This window comes from Trichogramma pretiosum, unplaced genomic scaffold (genome assembly GCF_000599845.2).
Source record: "Trichogramma pretiosum strain Unisexual culture from Peru unplaced genomic scaffold, Tpre_2.0 scaffold2, whole genome shotgun sequence".
Lineage (NCBI taxonomy): Eukaryota > Metazoa > Arthropoda > Insecta > Hymenoptera > Trichogrammatidae > Trichogramma > Trichogramma pretiosum.
The window spans coordinates 5,577,723-5,594,258 of record NW_019641687.1 but is presented as its reverse complement, the minus strand read 5'-3'; the positions used below and the strand labels follow the sequence as shown (position 1 = coordinate 5,594,258).

At 40.9% G+C, this 16,536-nt stretch overlaps 3 protein-coding genes across 4 annotated transcripts in view; 1 reads left to right on the top strand and 2 right to left on the bottom strand.

The window, feature by feature from the left end:
• Positions 1 to 329: 329 nt before the first annotated feature.
• On the top strand, positions 330 to 5,693 carry LOC106659044 (enhancer of mRNA-decapping protein 4). Its single transcript, XM_014381331.2, has 12 exons — positions 330 to 759; positions 936 to 1,014; positions 1,235 to 1,440; positions 1,524 to 1,909; positions 1,971 to 2,233; positions 2,302 to 2,912; positions 2,984 to 3,379; positions 3,469 to 3,686; positions 3,766 to 4,219; positions 4,296 to 4,503; positions 4,578 to 4,868; positions 4,950 to 5,693. The coding sequence occupies exons 2-12, from the start codon at positions 968 to 970 to the stop codon at positions 5,134 to 5,136; spliced, it is 3,267 nt and encodes a 1,088-aa protein (XP_014236817.1). The 5' UTR covers positions 330 to 759; positions 936 to 967; the 3' UTR covers positions 5,137 to 5,693.
• Positions 5,616 to 7,043, bottom strand: LOC106659046 (rRNA-processing protein UTP23 homolog). The gene is made up of 3 exons (XM_014381334.2): positions 6,561 to 7,043; positions 6,252 to 6,475; positions 5,616 to 6,176 (listed from the first exon to the last, which is right to left on the bottom strand). Exons 1-3 carry the CDS (start codon positions 6,678 to 6,680, stop codon positions 5,765 to 5,767), a joined length of 756 nt encoding a protein of 251 aa, XP_014236820.1. The 5' UTR covers positions 6,681 to 7,043; the 3' UTR covers positions 5,616 to 5,764.
• A 123-nt stretch (positions 7,044 to 7,166) lies between these two features.
• Positions 7,167 to 16,536, bottom strand: part of LOC106659045 (tribbles homolog 2-like) — a 30,145-nt gene continuing 20,775 nt past the window's right edge. For both annotated transcript variants that reach the window (XM_014381333.2, XM_014381332.2), the window contains exons 3-4: positions 11,676 to 11,977; positions 7,167 to 8,622 (exon numbers count right to left, since the gene is read on the bottom strand). In XM_014381333.2, coding sequence (XP_014236819.1) covers positions 8,115 to 8,622; positions 11,676 to 11,977 — 810 coding nt within the window. In that variant the 3' untranslated portion in view covers positions 7,167 to 8,114. The remainder of the gene's footprint in view (positions 8,623 to 11,675; positions 11,978 to 16,536) is intronic.

Genomic DNA, 16,536 nt, shown 5'->3' with positions numbered 1-16,536 from the left:
TGGATTTCAGATATTTTTCAAATCGATAAATTGAAAATTTGATTTTTCAAAATGCATTTTAGATTTAGCTTGGATCACATCTTTCCATCATTACCCTTGGCCACGGATGCGCTCGCCTTATCACGAAACGGAGACGGAGATGAATTTTCAGATGTAGGTAAACTGAATCGTACATTTCGCGAATCTGTGACTCAAAGCGTGACAAGTGCAGATAACGCGCACGTATGTAGTGTACACGCAGTCCACGCGATACGAATAGGCGAAAGGAGAAATTGCGGAAAGATCCTGTAATGCCACCCTCCCGGCGTTGTGTGCACCTTAACCTAGGCTGCAGAAATTCTGCATGATCAAACGCTGCGGAGCGCACAATTTTTCCTTTCGCCAATAAAATAATTGCAAAATCGCATACGCGAGCCTCGATTTGCTCTTCGCTCGCTAGAATCGAATACAATAACAATTGTCGCGCCATAACTCCTGGCGTGACTGTTGTCTATTTTTATTTGTGCCAAACGAGCAGCCACAGTAGTCACTGCGCATCGTCGGCAATTCGCAACACTCATCAGTTGAGACTCGAGTTCGGCCAAAGAGTCGATCCTGTATTGGGACAATGCGTATCGATAAGTAATCACAGCTCGCAGCAGTCAAAATTCCAGAGCTCGCCCTGTATCGAGAGAGAATTCGTAAAAGTGAACGCCAAGTCAAGTTCGCGTGGGAGCAGCCTACAAATTTTGGATCTTGACTGAACTATTTTTGTATATGGTAAGTGTGGAGATGTTTGTGAATTTGCATCGCAGCGGGCCAATTGGCAATCCCAAAATCGGGCGACCACGGGCAGGTTATGTTTTTGGGATTGCAAATGATCGTGAAATTCTCGTCGCTCGTCGAAAGGGTCGTAACTTCCCGCTCGTGTGCTCATGAGAATATCGTTGTTCCAGGTGATCAGCAGCCACATCGTCAGGACGTAAAAATGCATAAAACCACCGAAAACAGCGGGACAGCGTTCCAGCAAGTAGTGTGAGTTGGTCTTTTTTTTCTCCTACTACGCGTCGCCTTTATTTCGTATTTTTGCTTGAACAAAGATGTTATTAAGTTCAAGAGAATATGATCATACTTTGCGTTTACGTGTTTTGTTTACAATTGCTCCATCATAATACTATACACGTTTAAAACTAATTGATTATGATATTCCCCTATAATGGCATTATTGACTTAATCTGTTAATTAATTTCTTTAGGAAATTTTCTGGAAGCTCGGAACAACAAACAGTTGAAATTTCTCAGGCTGATGTGAAAATTATACCTTCGCCTGGAGATCATAATCATGGTAGTTCCAAGGTGAAATTAAAAAATATCGTAGATTTTACATGGGAGCACAAGTATCATGCAGGTCAGTTATTGGCAGTTCATGTGTCAGGCAAATATTTGGCATATGGCATTAAAGGTAAGTCAACCATTCGTCATTCTTTACTTGCTAATGAATTTTAAGAATAAAATTTAATGCATAAATAAATGCCTTTTATGAAGCTTCAAATGGCAATGGAGTCGTTAGAGTTGTCAATAAAGATACCGAACAAAGAACACTTATTAGGGGTATGCATGGGCTTATCCAAGATCTCTCATTTGCTCATGTTCAAAATCCAATCTTGGCTTACGTAGATAGCACAGGAAGTCTTTTTGTGTATTCTATTGAAGCTACTAAAAGTGGAGAGCTTATATGTAACAGAATATTACAAGTTGATGCAGATGATTCTTACTCGACATGCCATAGAGTTATTTGGTGTCCTTATATTCCTGAAGAAGACGCAACTGATGGAGAAGAAGTATCAAAACTATTAGTTCTTACGCGTGGCTCTGTAGCTGAACTTTGGTCCGTGGCTACAGCCTCTAACTGTTTCCCTGATCCAATCAAAGTAAATATTAAATTTTATTCAATGAAAACCATGCAGAAACCTTAATTGAATTAATTTTTAGGCAAACGATCCAGAAATTCATAAAAATAATGTCATGGTAGAAATTAATGCCCATAATGGGTTAATTGTTGAAGCAACATTCAGTCCTGATGGCACTGCGCTTGCTACAGCCAGTTATGATGGTGACGTCAAATTTTTCCAAGTTCATATGCTTGGTTCCTCTCCCCAGCAGCCTCCCAAATGTTTACATCAGTGGACACCCCATGAAGGACGTCCTATATCATCTTTGTTCTTCCTAGATGATCATAAAAATTATAATCCTGAGTAAGTTGAATAACTTTGTCTAAATATCAATTTATCAACAATTATTTATGATGAATTTTGGCTTTCAGTGCCCAATTTTGGCGATTTGCTGTCACAGGCTGTAATTTTAACTCTGAAATAAAAATTTGGTCATGTGAGCTATGGCAGTGTTTGCAAACTATCACGATTGCCCCATCTCCAATGTCTTCAAAATCACCTGTTTTAAAAGCCAGTTTAGATCTTGCTGGTGGTTATTTACTCTTGTCAGATGTCTTTAACAAAGTGCTGTACATTTTTAGCATTTCTAAGGATAGTAAGGAAGCAGTGGCATGCATCAACACTGTATCGGAATTTCTCTTGCCTTATCCTATTCTCAGTTTTGCTATAGTTGATGCTGCACAAAGACATGTTCGACCTACTGGTTCATTAGAAGATTTATGTCCTGGTGAAGATGAAAATGAAGATCAGCTTGTCATAAGAATGTACTTAGTGCAACCAAAATCTCTTCAAGAGTGTCACATAGCATTTAAATCTCCCATAAGTGGAACTTGTCTTATGGACACCTTAACACACGACTCTTTAGACTACACAGAGAATATTCCTGAAATAGCGAAAATGAATGATGATATTGATGATGAAAGTGTCAATGAAATGTCTTTAGGTGTGATTATAGATAAAGTAAACACAAGCGATGAAGAAAGTAAGTAAAACGATCTATATGAGTGTCATATACTTTAATTTCATCAACTAATCTTTTAATGACATTTTTAGTGGAAAATGGAGATGATAATAAAATGGATGAAGAACTTGAACTGAATGAAGATCAAAATGCTGGTCTTAATCTCATGACACCAGAAGCTTTTAGTTCTCCAGCTAAAAAAGATACTGTTTTAGACTCAAAATCCTCTAGTCCTCAGCTTGGAAATATTGAGTCAGCTAGCCCGTCTATTGCACAAACAGTTCAAGCTCTCAATGCAGCTGATCAACCATTAGCCACAAGTAAATTAGAAGAAGTATTCCCTAGTGGAGGAAGTAGTCCTTCAAGAGAAGTACGAGAAATATTATCATTATCCGAACCTGAAGAAAGTGAACCTGAAGTTAAAACAGAACCTATGGCAAATACAATAAATGAAAATTGGGCTCAAGTTCCGATGTGTAAATTGACTAGTAAGTTTATAATTTATTTGGTAACTTTTTGAAATATTATTTTTTGGAATATAAAAAATAAATTACAATTAACCTGCTTTTCTTTAAAGATGCATTCCACGCAATGCACGAACAAGAACAACAAGACATAGCTGACGGTCAAATTTCTATTAAAAAAGATCTCTCACCATCTGTGGTGCAAAAAGAAGTTATTGACACGAAATGGAAGGACTTATCAAATGACATGCATGCTATTACCAAGAAGTTAGATACTATGCTTGAACTTATTCAAGACCAACAACAAGAAATAAGTGAATTACGTCATGAAGTGTGTAATCATTAAAATTTAATAATACCAATATTCAGTTTGAAATAGTTTTGAATTTAACATTATTATTAATCAACAGGCTCGACTTCGTCAAGAGGTTTCATTGGCTAAGCGAGTAGAGTCTATTTTGGCCAAAGCGCTTGAGCAGCAAACTAATAGTATCATAGCAAGTCTTTTGAATCAGAATACTTCAAGACAACGAGATTTTCAAAAACATATTGAAGATATTGTCAAAAAAAGTATTGAAACTGCTATACCAGCATCTATACATAATGTAGTTGAACCTTTAAAACGTCAATTGAGAGTAGATGCTAATCAAATTGAAAGTATTGTTAAGGATAATCTTAACAAAGCAATGAATGGACCACAGATGCGTGAAGCTCTTTCAAAGACTGCTACAAATGCTGCCAAGCCAGCACTAGAAAATGCTTTCCGAGAAACTTTTGAAGGAATGTTATTGCCAGCTTTTGAGAAAGCTTGTCAAACTATGTTTAAACAAGTGCAAGATACATTTGTACAGGGTACAAAAGAATGTAAGTATATTATACTAAGTTGAATTAAACTAGGTTTGAATTAATTATGACTAATAAGATCATTTAATTTGTACAGATATTCAAAATGTGGATACACATATTGACAGTCAATATCAACGACATAATAAACTTCAAAGTGACCTCCTTGCCACTACAATTCGAGAGCAAATGCAAAACGAATTTTCTAGGGGCTTGTCTGCTATGCAAGAAAATACTGCGAGAAGCGTACGCGATAGCGTGAAAGAAAACTTTACTCAGCATATGTCAAATTTATCTGGCATAAGGTAATACTGCGGTAACAGTAATCAAGTGATACTTTTTAAAGTCAATATTTCATTATTTTGAATTGTTAAAACAGCTCCAGAGCTACAACTCCAGGATTACCTACTCCTTCACCGGTAGATAATCAAGCTCGTGTTATGTCACTTTTGCAACGAGGACAGATTAACTCAGCTTTCCAACAAGCTCTTAGTGCTAGCGATCTTGGTCTTGTTGTATTAGTTTGTGAAAGTACTGATCCTGCAAGAGTATTTTCGGTAGCAGTAGGTTCTGGACAAACTACTCGTTGCATGTTACAACAACCTGTACTTTTATCTCTTGTACAGCAGTTAGCTGCTAATCTTGGACACAGAACTGAACTGAAGCACAGGTAATGGAAACTTTCATGAATACTTTTTCTGCTAGATAATTTTACTATCAAAAGTAACGCATTATGTGAATGCTATTTCAGGTGGTTAGAGGAAGCAGTCATAAGCCTGGATCCATCAGATCCCATCACTCGCGAACACATGACCAGTGTATTGTTATCATTACAAAATCAAATTCAGTTATTTATTGCTGCGAATCCAGGTAACCGATCTGTGAGACGATTGAAAATGGTTGCAATGGCTGCTCAATCTCTATTGAAAGCATCATAAACTTTGTAGAATTGATACAAAGAAAATTAGACTTTAATTTTTGTGATTACTTTTTAATGCACATAATTTTTGTGCATGATTATCATTGAAAAGACTGGAGATACATTTTATTCAAAGTACATTATCATTATACCTAATTGTATTGTGTTTATTGTTTTGTGAATTGAGTTTAAATTGAAATTCTTCCAATGAACAATTGTTAATGTTCACTTTTTGCTGTCAATTATTTTTTTACAGAAACCCAATATTTGATGAAAAATGTACAATAATATATCTCCTAATAACAATACTTAATTTTAATCATTTTACCAAACACAAAATATTTTAAAAGTAGCCATTAAAATTTTTATTAAGTAGTTTTGAGTTTTTGTACTATGTTAAGTTCATTTTTCTCATGATTAGCTATCCAATACTTCTTACTTAGCTGCTACCCTGTATAAGATGATGAATGTTAGATAATTAACATTTTAGAACTATTCTATGAAAAAAGTTGAATAAATACTTTATTCTTATTAAGTAAAAAGTGTATTATAAAATAAATTTTCGTACATTCTAAATGCTGTGTTGTAATTTTATAAATACTAAAAAACAAATGATAATTGCATATAAAATGAAAACTTTATAATAATCAACTACTTTTTAATGCTTCTTTAACATGTGCAGGTAACTTTACTCTTTTTCTTTTTTTCACTTTACCAGATTTATCAACTCTATCATTATTTGTAGCCTGTACACCTGTGTTTGCCTTATCACTTTTATTCGATTTCTTCTTAACACTCAAGGGATTCGGTCCCTTTATTTTTTTCTTTTTCTTAATCACTTCTTCTTCAACTATTCCGGCATTTTTCTTCAACATTTGAAGAGTTTTTTCTTGATCTTCACTCATAATTATTTTATCTAAAAGATGTTTTAAATGCTCCTTATCTTTTGGGGAAGGTGCTTCAAGCGTTGGTGTAACTCCATGTAAATACATAACAGGGCAGCCTGGAACATTTCTTAGTTGATCCTGCAACAATCTATCTTGTGTTGCAACGATGTACCTATGATAAAGAAAATCATTTAGTTATTGAACAAAATTTATTAAAATTAAAACAATAATGTGGTAATATTTATACCTTGATTCATTTTTAGCACCAACCATTGATCGCAAGCATTCAGAACCAGAAACTGTCTTTTTACCATGGCCACAAATATGTACAGCGAATTTTTTAACTATGAGTGAAGCTCCATACAGTTTAGGCCCTAACTTTTCAGTTTCCACAATAACACATTGAGTTGTCAAAAGCTTGATTTCTGATTGAAAATATTTAGGCATTTGTTGTTCAATGTTAAATTTATTCTGAAAATGTTTAAAAATGAGTTAAATCTTATAAATACAAACAAATCTTATGCATTTATAAGGTTAGTAAGAGTTTTAAACGTACTTGGAGTGCAGCCTGGGTGAATGTGCCATCTATTAAGATTTGATACGGTGCAAAAAATTTGTAATTATTAACATAAAAATTAAGATGTTTTGATGCTTTTTTAAGGCGTTTGACTTTCATGATGAATTATTTTTATTTGCTAATGCCTAGAACGAGTAGCACGTGTGTAAGTTGTCGGCTGCTCCGATGCGACTGACGTAATTGACACTTTCAAAGTAACATCGTGATCGCAAGATAAAACAGAGAACGCCGTTACCATGTGAGATTATTCTGGTATATGAAGTCCCAGATCAGTGGAAATAAACTTGAGTTTGCCAAGTTCGAAAATTGAATAGGCTACATGAAATGATTGGAAAAAAAATATTGGTTCAGTGAGTATAACACATGAATGTATGACTGATCATTTGTTTGTTTAATATGCAATATTTACAAAGTTGGTACATTAATAAATGTATTTTTACAATAGGTTTTTTTAAGTACGCTTAGCGTAGAAAATGTTCCGATATTTGTTTACAATGACTCTGAAGTAGTTGATAAAAGTTTCACAGATCGATTTGAAATTGACAAAAGTATTATACAGTTTGATACAGAGCTCGTTATTGTTATCCATCAAATTACTTTTTTTTTTTTTAATTTATCAACAAAAATAAACTTGTTATGTACAGCTCATTAACTATTCGTAGGTTGTACAAAACTTTATTAATGGTGCGGTATTGGTCTCTTTACCAAGAGTATGGATGAAATTTGAAATTTTATCTGAGTTAAGCCACTTATTTAAAAATTCTTCCTAAATGCATTTTGAATTTTCAATTAATTTCCTAATCTTTATGGAACGAAAATTGACGTTCATTAGAAAAAACCAAAAGTACCTAACTAGCAATAACTTAAATGGAAAATATTATGAAATGAATTAACAGCTGAATCTATGTCAATATTCTATATAACGTCGCTTAGCCATATCACTATTATATATCCGAGAGCTTAAGCCTATAAATGAACGAAAAGAAAAAAAAATACATTGCGTTCACAATTTGATTTTAAAAATTAAATCACGCGGTAAAATACGCAATGGCACATATCGAAACGACGATAAATCACAAAAATTACCAGTATGTAATTACACATATTTTTTACACCAAATGCGCATTTTTCCGCTCTTTCGCGTTCAACGTCGTACCGCGACTTGGCAGAAAACGAAAAATAAACCTGAACTACAATTAAAAATCATAAATGATTTTATAATTTGAAATCACTATACGCAATCACGCTTTTTACAGACCGACAGATGCGCGTATTACATACATACTTGCTTACATACATACATACATTCATACATGCATACATAATGAATTATCAATTGATGCGCTCGAGTAAAAGCCTACTTAAATAAGAATAGTTTATGCGTGGGTGCATTCGATTTTTTTTTTCATCTTTCATTATGATACAACGAAAAGGAAGCTTCGGTAGCAGAAACGGTATATTATATATATAAAGCAGCAGTAAGAGCTGTAGGAAACAACAACAACGTAATTTTTTTTTTTTGTTTTTTTTTGTTCAGTCTTCGTTGAGAGCGAAATCAGGCACTATCTGATCCACCATATTGGTCTTGTGATTCTTGTGTCCGTCGAACGCGTTGCCGCCGCCGCCGCCCATGACGGCCAGGCTCGTGCAGTTGATGCAGTACTTCTTCAGGGGCCTGCTGAGCCACGGATGGCGCAGCACGTCCTCGGCCTCGGGCCTCTCGGCGGGCTCCTTGCGCAGCAGCGACCTGATCAGGCACTTGGCCCGCGAGCCCAGCAGCTCCGGCACGGCGAACTGGCCCCGGGTGATCTTGTAGAAGAGCGAGGCGTGCTCGGTGTCGTTGAACGGATACTTGCCGGCGAGCATCGTGTAGAGCAGCACGCCCAGCGACCAGATGTCGGCGGCCTTGCCCGAGTAGGCCTGGCCCGAGCGCAGCACCTCGGGCGCGACGTAGGCCGGACAGCCCCGGCGATCCGTCAGACGGTCGTCGTCCACGTCGACGAGCACGGCGTCCTCCAAGGACTCGAGCCGCAACTGGGTTCTGCAATGGCAAAAAAAAGACGATTAGTCACGGACGTGTTCCGACATTTGTACACGCGACATTGGGATATTTATATTTTGTAAGAAATCACGTTTCATCTGCTTCCGGATGCAATCATACGGATACACCAACACGTACACAATATGCAAGAGCAGACAATGGAATACACATTCGTGCGAAGTACGCGTACGCATACATATATATATATATAGACCTATGCTACACCCGCAGCGCGCGGCGTTGCTGAAAGTATTACAAGGACAGTAAATTACATTGTGCAAGCCGAGAATATTGAGAAAAAATAAAGGAGAGAAGTGTAGAAAGAGGTGAGGCCATCACTGGGATATTTCAAGGGCTCGAATATAATACCTGCACAGACGAAAGACTCGCTCCGCCGCGGCGCTCGAAGGATAACGCGCGCGAGCGAATGAACGAAATAAAAAAAAAAAAGGCAAAAAAGTGACACTTGGCCCTGACTAATGCTCATCGATGTATATCGTAATAATTACATCAATTTCGTTCTCTTTCTTTCTCTCTCCACTTAGTGTTTGTGTGTGTGTGTGCGTTATAATCGTCTGCCGTACGCGAAATCTATATAGGAAAATGCGTGACTCATAGGAAACTACTCGTCTATATAATGTAGGGTCATCGATGAAAAACGTCGCGCTCGTGCTATGTGCGTGCCGACGACTCCCTCGTATCCTTGCACGAGGACAAGGGGGAAAATCATATAGTATAGGCAGTGGATGGGATATAGGGAGAGTGCATGTGTGTGTGTGTGCGTGTATTTAGTGCTATAACAGCTGTCGCGTGCCAGCGCCGAGAAAAATAGACACCGGGCGGACGCTCGATGATGATATATATATAAGTAAACATACGAGTATTCTCAAGTTTTATCGAAAAAAATATTTTTAAAACAACTTGGCGCAGGCGCTTAAAGCGTCTCTACTTATTATACCGTGGCCGATAAAACGAGATAGTAGCGGTTTTTTTTTTTTCAATATTGTTACGACGAAAAAAAGCTTAGGGAAAGAGAAAGGAAGCATCAACAATTCGCGAGCGGACGGACAGACACAGACGAGTGTCAATGCCCCCGCGAGCCAGCCAGCCAGCCAGCCAGCGTTCCGAATATTGCGAATTTATAAGGATATATAACATACTTTCTTCATTCTGGCAAAACTTTCACTGCGGAATGTGTGCCTCTGGCCGTGTAATGTACACATTCGCGCGCGCGCACCAGAGCGCCGTTAACTCGCGCAGAGCAGCAGCGAGCCGGCCCGAGAGATGGAAAAAGAGGGTTCAAAGAACTTTTGGCGTATACGCGTATTTCGAAAGGCGTGTTTTTGGAAACATACACACGAGGATACTGTACTGCCTGCCTTATGTATATACTACTGTTAAAAAACAGATGTGCTTTAAAGAACAATGACGAAATGCAAAAGCAAACGGTTTATAAAATCCGTATACTATTTTTCCTTTTTTTTTTTTACTTCTCTCGTCGAGTGCCCCCCCAGACATCTGTGTACATTGCGGTTGCGCCGCGTTTCGAAAATTTTCACTCGAAGGGCTCTATACACAACACAATGTGTGACATCTCGTACGGAGCTTAAGACACACGAGGAAATAATTCAAAGCCAGTACAGGCTTGCGACGATGCGATTTCCCAATTAGAAATATGTAATAAGCGCGAAATATACGTACACGTAAAAGCAGACAACATTTCAAAATGTTGACGCTCGATTTCCCAAACCTTTCATCTATATGTATGTGTGCATGTGTTATGTGTCTGTGTCTGTATGTGTTTATACATATAAATACATGCATACGTACTACACACACACCGGTGCCAGTGAGGCGAAATTGCCTTAATGTATAAACATACATAATACGTATGGCGAAAGGCGTCTCTCTTTTGCTGCAGTCATTGCTGCAGCAGCCGTTTCCTAATTATACACACACACAATCTTACACACGAGCGTTTACCATTTCGAAAACGTCCAGATGAACCAATACCCCGTGGCACAAGGAGAGCTCACTAAAACTCTCTTGCGCGCGCACGCCCGCCTCTGAATTTTCAAATATTTTTCTGCAATTTTTCTCCATGTATATCTCTCTGCACAGACTCTGCTCTCTCTCTCGCGCTTTTATCGCGGGCATTAGATCGGCGGCGGCGGCGGCGGTGGCTGCGTCAGGAATGCACGAATGTGACACAAGAAAATTCTCTCATTCGATATATATTGCACCAATCAACTCGGCACGACAAACACGTGTCTCTCTCTCTCCCTCTCGCGCGGCTCTCGTTGTCTGCGAGCAAAGTTCACCTGTGTGTGCGCGCACGGCGCACACCAGTCTACATACATATATATATATATATAGATAGATATATAGACAAGTAGTAGATGTGTGAGTGTGTATATAATAATGCCTATGCAAGCCAAGACAAAGCCCTATAAGATCTATTCTCCTTCATTCTTTCGTTAATTTATTTGCGCAAGTTTTCGCAAGTGTACTATCGTAAAAGAGAATGCGCCGTGTTATTTTCATATATATATCGTTATACAGTATGCATGTAATATGTATTGCAGCTTTTGTGTGTGTCTCTAGTGTGTTTTGATTATTGACTAATCTTTTGCGCGCGCGCCTGCCTGCCTGTGCCTGCTCGGGTCATACAGCATACTTTTGTGAGTTCGTACGGTGTATATAATATATAATTGCGAAACGCGCGACATCGTTTGGAAATCACACAGAGGCTTACAAATTCCGACGATTTTATCGACATTTGGAGGTTTTTTTTTTACAATAGGGCCCCCGCGCTCCGATACGACGCGCTCGGATTCCGAGAAGAGCCCCGCGCGTACACACATCGGCGCAGCAACGAAATTAGCTCGAGGCAGCGGCAAGTGCGCGCGTAGCACGGAAGCGGGGCTCTTCGGGGGAAGCATTATCGTCTTCTTCCGGGAAAGCGCGGCGGCCCGGACGAGGGCAACGAACGAACGTAAATATTTTGGTGGCTGTAAGTAGTATAGTAGTAGGTATATATAAAAGACACGCACCTCGCTTCGTCGGCAAAGACGAATTTCCGGAGCTTGAGGTCCCTGAGCACGACGCCCTCCTCGTGGCACCTCATCACGGCCTCGGTGGCCTGCTGGAACAGCTGCCTGGCCTCGACCTCGCGCAGCCGTCTCCGCGAGCGCACGTAGGCGTGCAGATCGCCGTAGTGGCCCTCGAGCAGCAGGTAGCGCTGGTGATCGTCGCCGTCGACGAGGCCCGCCAGGGGCGACACCGCGCCGCTGTCCTGCAGCCTCGTGTGCGCCTGCAGCAGCGAGTCCGCGCCTTTGTCGCCCTTCGTCAGCAGCTGCAAAACAGAGAAAAGAGAAAAATCAAATAAGCTGGCTATCTCGTTCGGCCTCAGCTCCGAGAGCCGCGTGTATGTATTGCATGTATGCGCGGGAGATTAATTTTGAAATTCGCGCTGTGTGCGAGTCTGCACTGTCTGTCGAAACACGCGTGCTGCTGCTGCGGGAACAGCGAAAATTTCGTAACGCGACACGAGGCTATCTCGCGCTGTGTCTGTGTGTGTATATATAAACTGCATGCTGCACTCGTGCTCTCTGTCTTTTACTCTAATTTAATAAAAGGCAACGCGCGCGCAGGGCGGTGCTGCAGCACACACACACACACTTGCAAAATCACGATTCCTTCTCGTCGATATGTATCGATTGGCTTGCAGCAGCAGCAGCAGCACACGAGAGACGTATTATACACGGAGCGTGTGCAGTGTCTCCGACGCGAGGGAATATAAATTTTCAGGGCAATAAAACCTTGGGTATACTTGTTGAGATATTAATTATCATTATTTCGCGATAGTTTTCGTCTCGCGCTGTCTTTCCGTTTTTTTTTGCTTCTGCTGCTGCTGCCGTCCCCGTCTGTCCACACAGCAGCAGCAGCAGCAGCAGCAAGCAATCGCGGAAATAACGAGCTACAATAACGACTTTGACGCGATAAATTTGACGAAACTCTTATGCGATACCTTTTACGCAAGCTTGACATTTTCTCTGTACATATACGAAACGTATCGCGCGTTTACGCGTATATCGTTAAATAATTACGGCATCGCGCTTGACTTTTCTTTTTTTCGTATACGTACGAGTTTTTTTACGAAACCGCGTGGGGAGCGCAACGCGATTTTGCAAAAATTGATTGAATTTTTTGACCGCGAGGGCTGCGGTCGAAAAAAAGGAAAGAAAAAGCTAAAAATCGTTAATCGGCCAGCGCCTCGATAATCAGTTATCAGCCGTACATCGACGTTATATCGCACGCGCGTTTATTATACGAAGCAAAAGGAACCGCGTCTACCGAGTCACGTGGATACATAATATATGGTACGTGTGCGTCGTGTATTGAATTTCATCGAAGCTCCGCACGCTGCGATATACATACTTATATATACGCGTGTACATGTGCACGTTTTATAAGTTAATATAAAAAGCATGTGTGTGCTGTGCGCGTATATATACACATTTTCAAGGACACATCAAAGACGCGCGCGATAGAGTCGCAATGGATACGTTGATTCTCCCACTCTTTGCTGCTGCGTGCACTCATAGACCGATATACATATAACATATAAAAATATTGAATTGCATTTCCGGCTTTCGAAATTTCAGAGAAGCAAATGCAACGCGAATGTATAGGCGCGCGCGCGCGAGAGAAGGCGAAATCAGAGTGCGATAAACTTTCCCCGTCGTCGCGAAGGAATTAGAAAGTGCATTTCGAGTCTCGCGGGGCTGGCTCTTATGTATGTAAGTGGTTGTTGAACGCTCGGGAAAGTGTGTTACCGAGGATCGAGAAAAAACTTACACTCTCTCTCTCTCTTTTTCGCGGGATCAAACGTAGGCTCAATCACATGATTCGCTATCAACGTAATCCAACGAAAAAAGATGTACTTTTCTACTGTAAACTCGTCCGTTCGGCAGTGGTCTAACGTATAGCCTTCGTTGCGGTGCGTTGCAATAGGACTTGGTAGGATATGAGTCATACGAGCCGAACGAGCGAGAAAAATAAGGACTCGCTGCCATACGAACCCTAATGACTCACATCATGCCTTGGCAGTTGTGTAATACGTTAATATCGTACGCACGTGCGTGTGTTCGATGGAGGGTGATTCCTACCCCCCTGGCCGAATCGGTTAAATCGCTTCTTTCTTTCTTCTCTTTTTTTTTTTTAAGTGGGCTGCAGCGGGGTAACCCCATGATCGAAGATCATTTCTACGTTCCTTATCTCCGTGACCTAATACCACAGATATTTCCATGAGACGAGGGGGAGAGATGATGCCCCGTATACTTATTACGGTACGCGTAGTGGTGTCAGCGCGTCGATAAGCCCCGACGCGCGCGCGAAACAAAGAGCCTCCCATCGTGTCTATATATACGAACGTCAGTCAAGGCGGCGCATCTTTTAAAATTCCACTCGCGCGAATTCCCTTCAACTCTTAAATACGCAGCAGCAGCAGCACACATGCAATGCGCGTCATCGTCGTCATCATCATGATCATCGCGCCCGATCTTTTATAGCGTGAGAAACGCCGGCCGCCCGTAGTAGCAGCATAGTAGTCTCACTCATGCTCGTTCTCTCGGGTTCATATCTTTTAATAGCCCGAAAACGCGCGAATACCTCGAAATCCGCTGCCTGCCGCTGCGTTTGTGTGCGTGCGGCTCGTTGTCAAAAATAGAGGACGAGGCGGCGCGCGCGTACGAGCTGCAACTACGCAATTTCGCGCGCATTGCTCGTTAAGAAGTTACTCCGATCTATGTATAAGGGGAGCAACCGAAAAAAAATTGCCTAAAGACAGCACAACGAGAGTGCAGCTAAACAACAACAACAAAAAATGAGCGATCCACCGTGGAGAGACCTCGCATCGAGTTGCGTCACCCCAAACCACCGCGTACTTCCGCGTTGTTGTTGTTGTTATTATTATTATTTTTTTTCTAGACGAGCTTCAATTTCGAGTATAGATACGGTAGCCGCTACGCCTAAATATTATTACGAGAAGTGGATTTCCGCGTTTTGCCGAGTGCGTGTAAACTCTAGACTCGTGTATATTGCTGCGAGCTACTTTCATCCGGTAGCGAGTTGAAAGAACTCGATTTGCGTACGTTACAATGTGTCCGTCTGTGCGAATGTTTGCGCTCCGTCTCTGGCTCTGTGTGTGCTTGTGTGTGGTATATATTATATCGAAGATTCATTAGCTTTTGGCTTCTCTATCTTTAATCATTAGCGCGCGCGTGCGACAATCAATCTTCTCATTTGCGTTGGCACTCTTTTCAATGAGTGAAAAATTCGTATTCATTATCTGACCGAGAAAGAGAGAGGGAGCAAAAAAAAAAACAACAACGAAACGATACTTCCTACATATTATATGGCTGAAAGCGCGTATGTATATATAGCGTACAGTATAGTTATTATTTACGAAAGCGAGAGCCAGATAGATTGCGATTGCCGCGCGCGCGTTCGATCGCGCGTTTGCGTTATTTGCGCATGCCGAGGGGCAGCAGGCAGCAGCTTATAATATGCACATTGCGAAGTGTCTGCGCTTTGGTCATCGTTTATTTTCAGATCGCATTGAAATTTTCCCGTCTTTGGCCGTTGTATTTTCTATATTTTGCGCGTGTTGCGATACGCACGCACTCGCACGCACCGACGCTGACTCGTCTCTTAATCCACGGATCTCCAATTAACCTGTTTTTCTTGGCATTTTTTTCCTTCTTCTCTTTCGTACGCGTGTGTGTAGTACGCGCGGAGGAAACTCAATGAACCATTATACAATTCATTCGTTTATACAAAGCGGAAACGGAATTATAAAGAAGCGAGCGAGCACAGTACGAGAGAGAGAGAGGCGCTCGCATACGAGTGTATGTGCACGCGCGCATTTTGTCGGTCCCCTTTTTCCTCTTTATCGCACTGGCTCAACTTCCGCCGGCACCGCTATATAAATGCACAATCGTTCTCTCTCTCTCTCGCTCGCTCCAACGGAGTTAGTCAATTGATGCTAACCGAAAATTCGCCTGACACATCAATATGACCTTGATTCGCGACGTTTTTCCGCGAGTCACGTGACTTTTATTTCTCTTCTTTTCGGTCGCTTTTTTTTGTTTTGTTCGTTCGTTGTTTCAACGCGCCAAGGAGAGGCAGAGAGCGACCGTACGATAAGGAAGAATTTGAAGGAAATAAAACCTGTTCTCCAATTACGCCCCGTCTTTGTGTGTAAGTGCAGCGTATTGACTTTCATCATTCGTCGCGCTAATGCAATTACTCCGCAGGGAGAGAGAGAGAAAGAAATAATGCTCCATTAATTTTAACGACGTATGGCAAAACTTCTCTAAAGCGAGTGTGTGTGTGTGTGTGTAATATTTTTTTGTCGCTTCTGAAATTCGACGAGAGCAACGACGAGAGACGTGAACGTCACAGCCGTGTCACGTCGATTTTTATACATTATACGCGAAATAAAAAAGAACAAAGAATCCCAATTCTCTCGCAGTTCGCTAGCGAACACCTGAATCTTCGAAAAAAAAAAAATATCAATTTTCATTTCCGCGCGCTCGCAGCGCACAAAGAAGAATACAAGCATCGACAGCAGCCACATCTGAGTACGACGCGACAACAAGCTAGAAAGATTCTAATCTATAATTAAAATCCGACGAGGAAGAAGACGCGTGCGTTGTGTGCGTTGCTATGCTCTTTTTCGCTTCTCTCTCTCTCTCTCTCTCACTCTCTCACTCTGTTGCGCGCGTTTATATAGCAATATTGTACACCTTTGCGGCTCGCGCGCAGCACACAGCACAGCACCACCACTCAGGGCCGAGCAAACATTTCGCAAGCGAGGCGCAGAGACTAACACGGATACGTGTGTGTGTA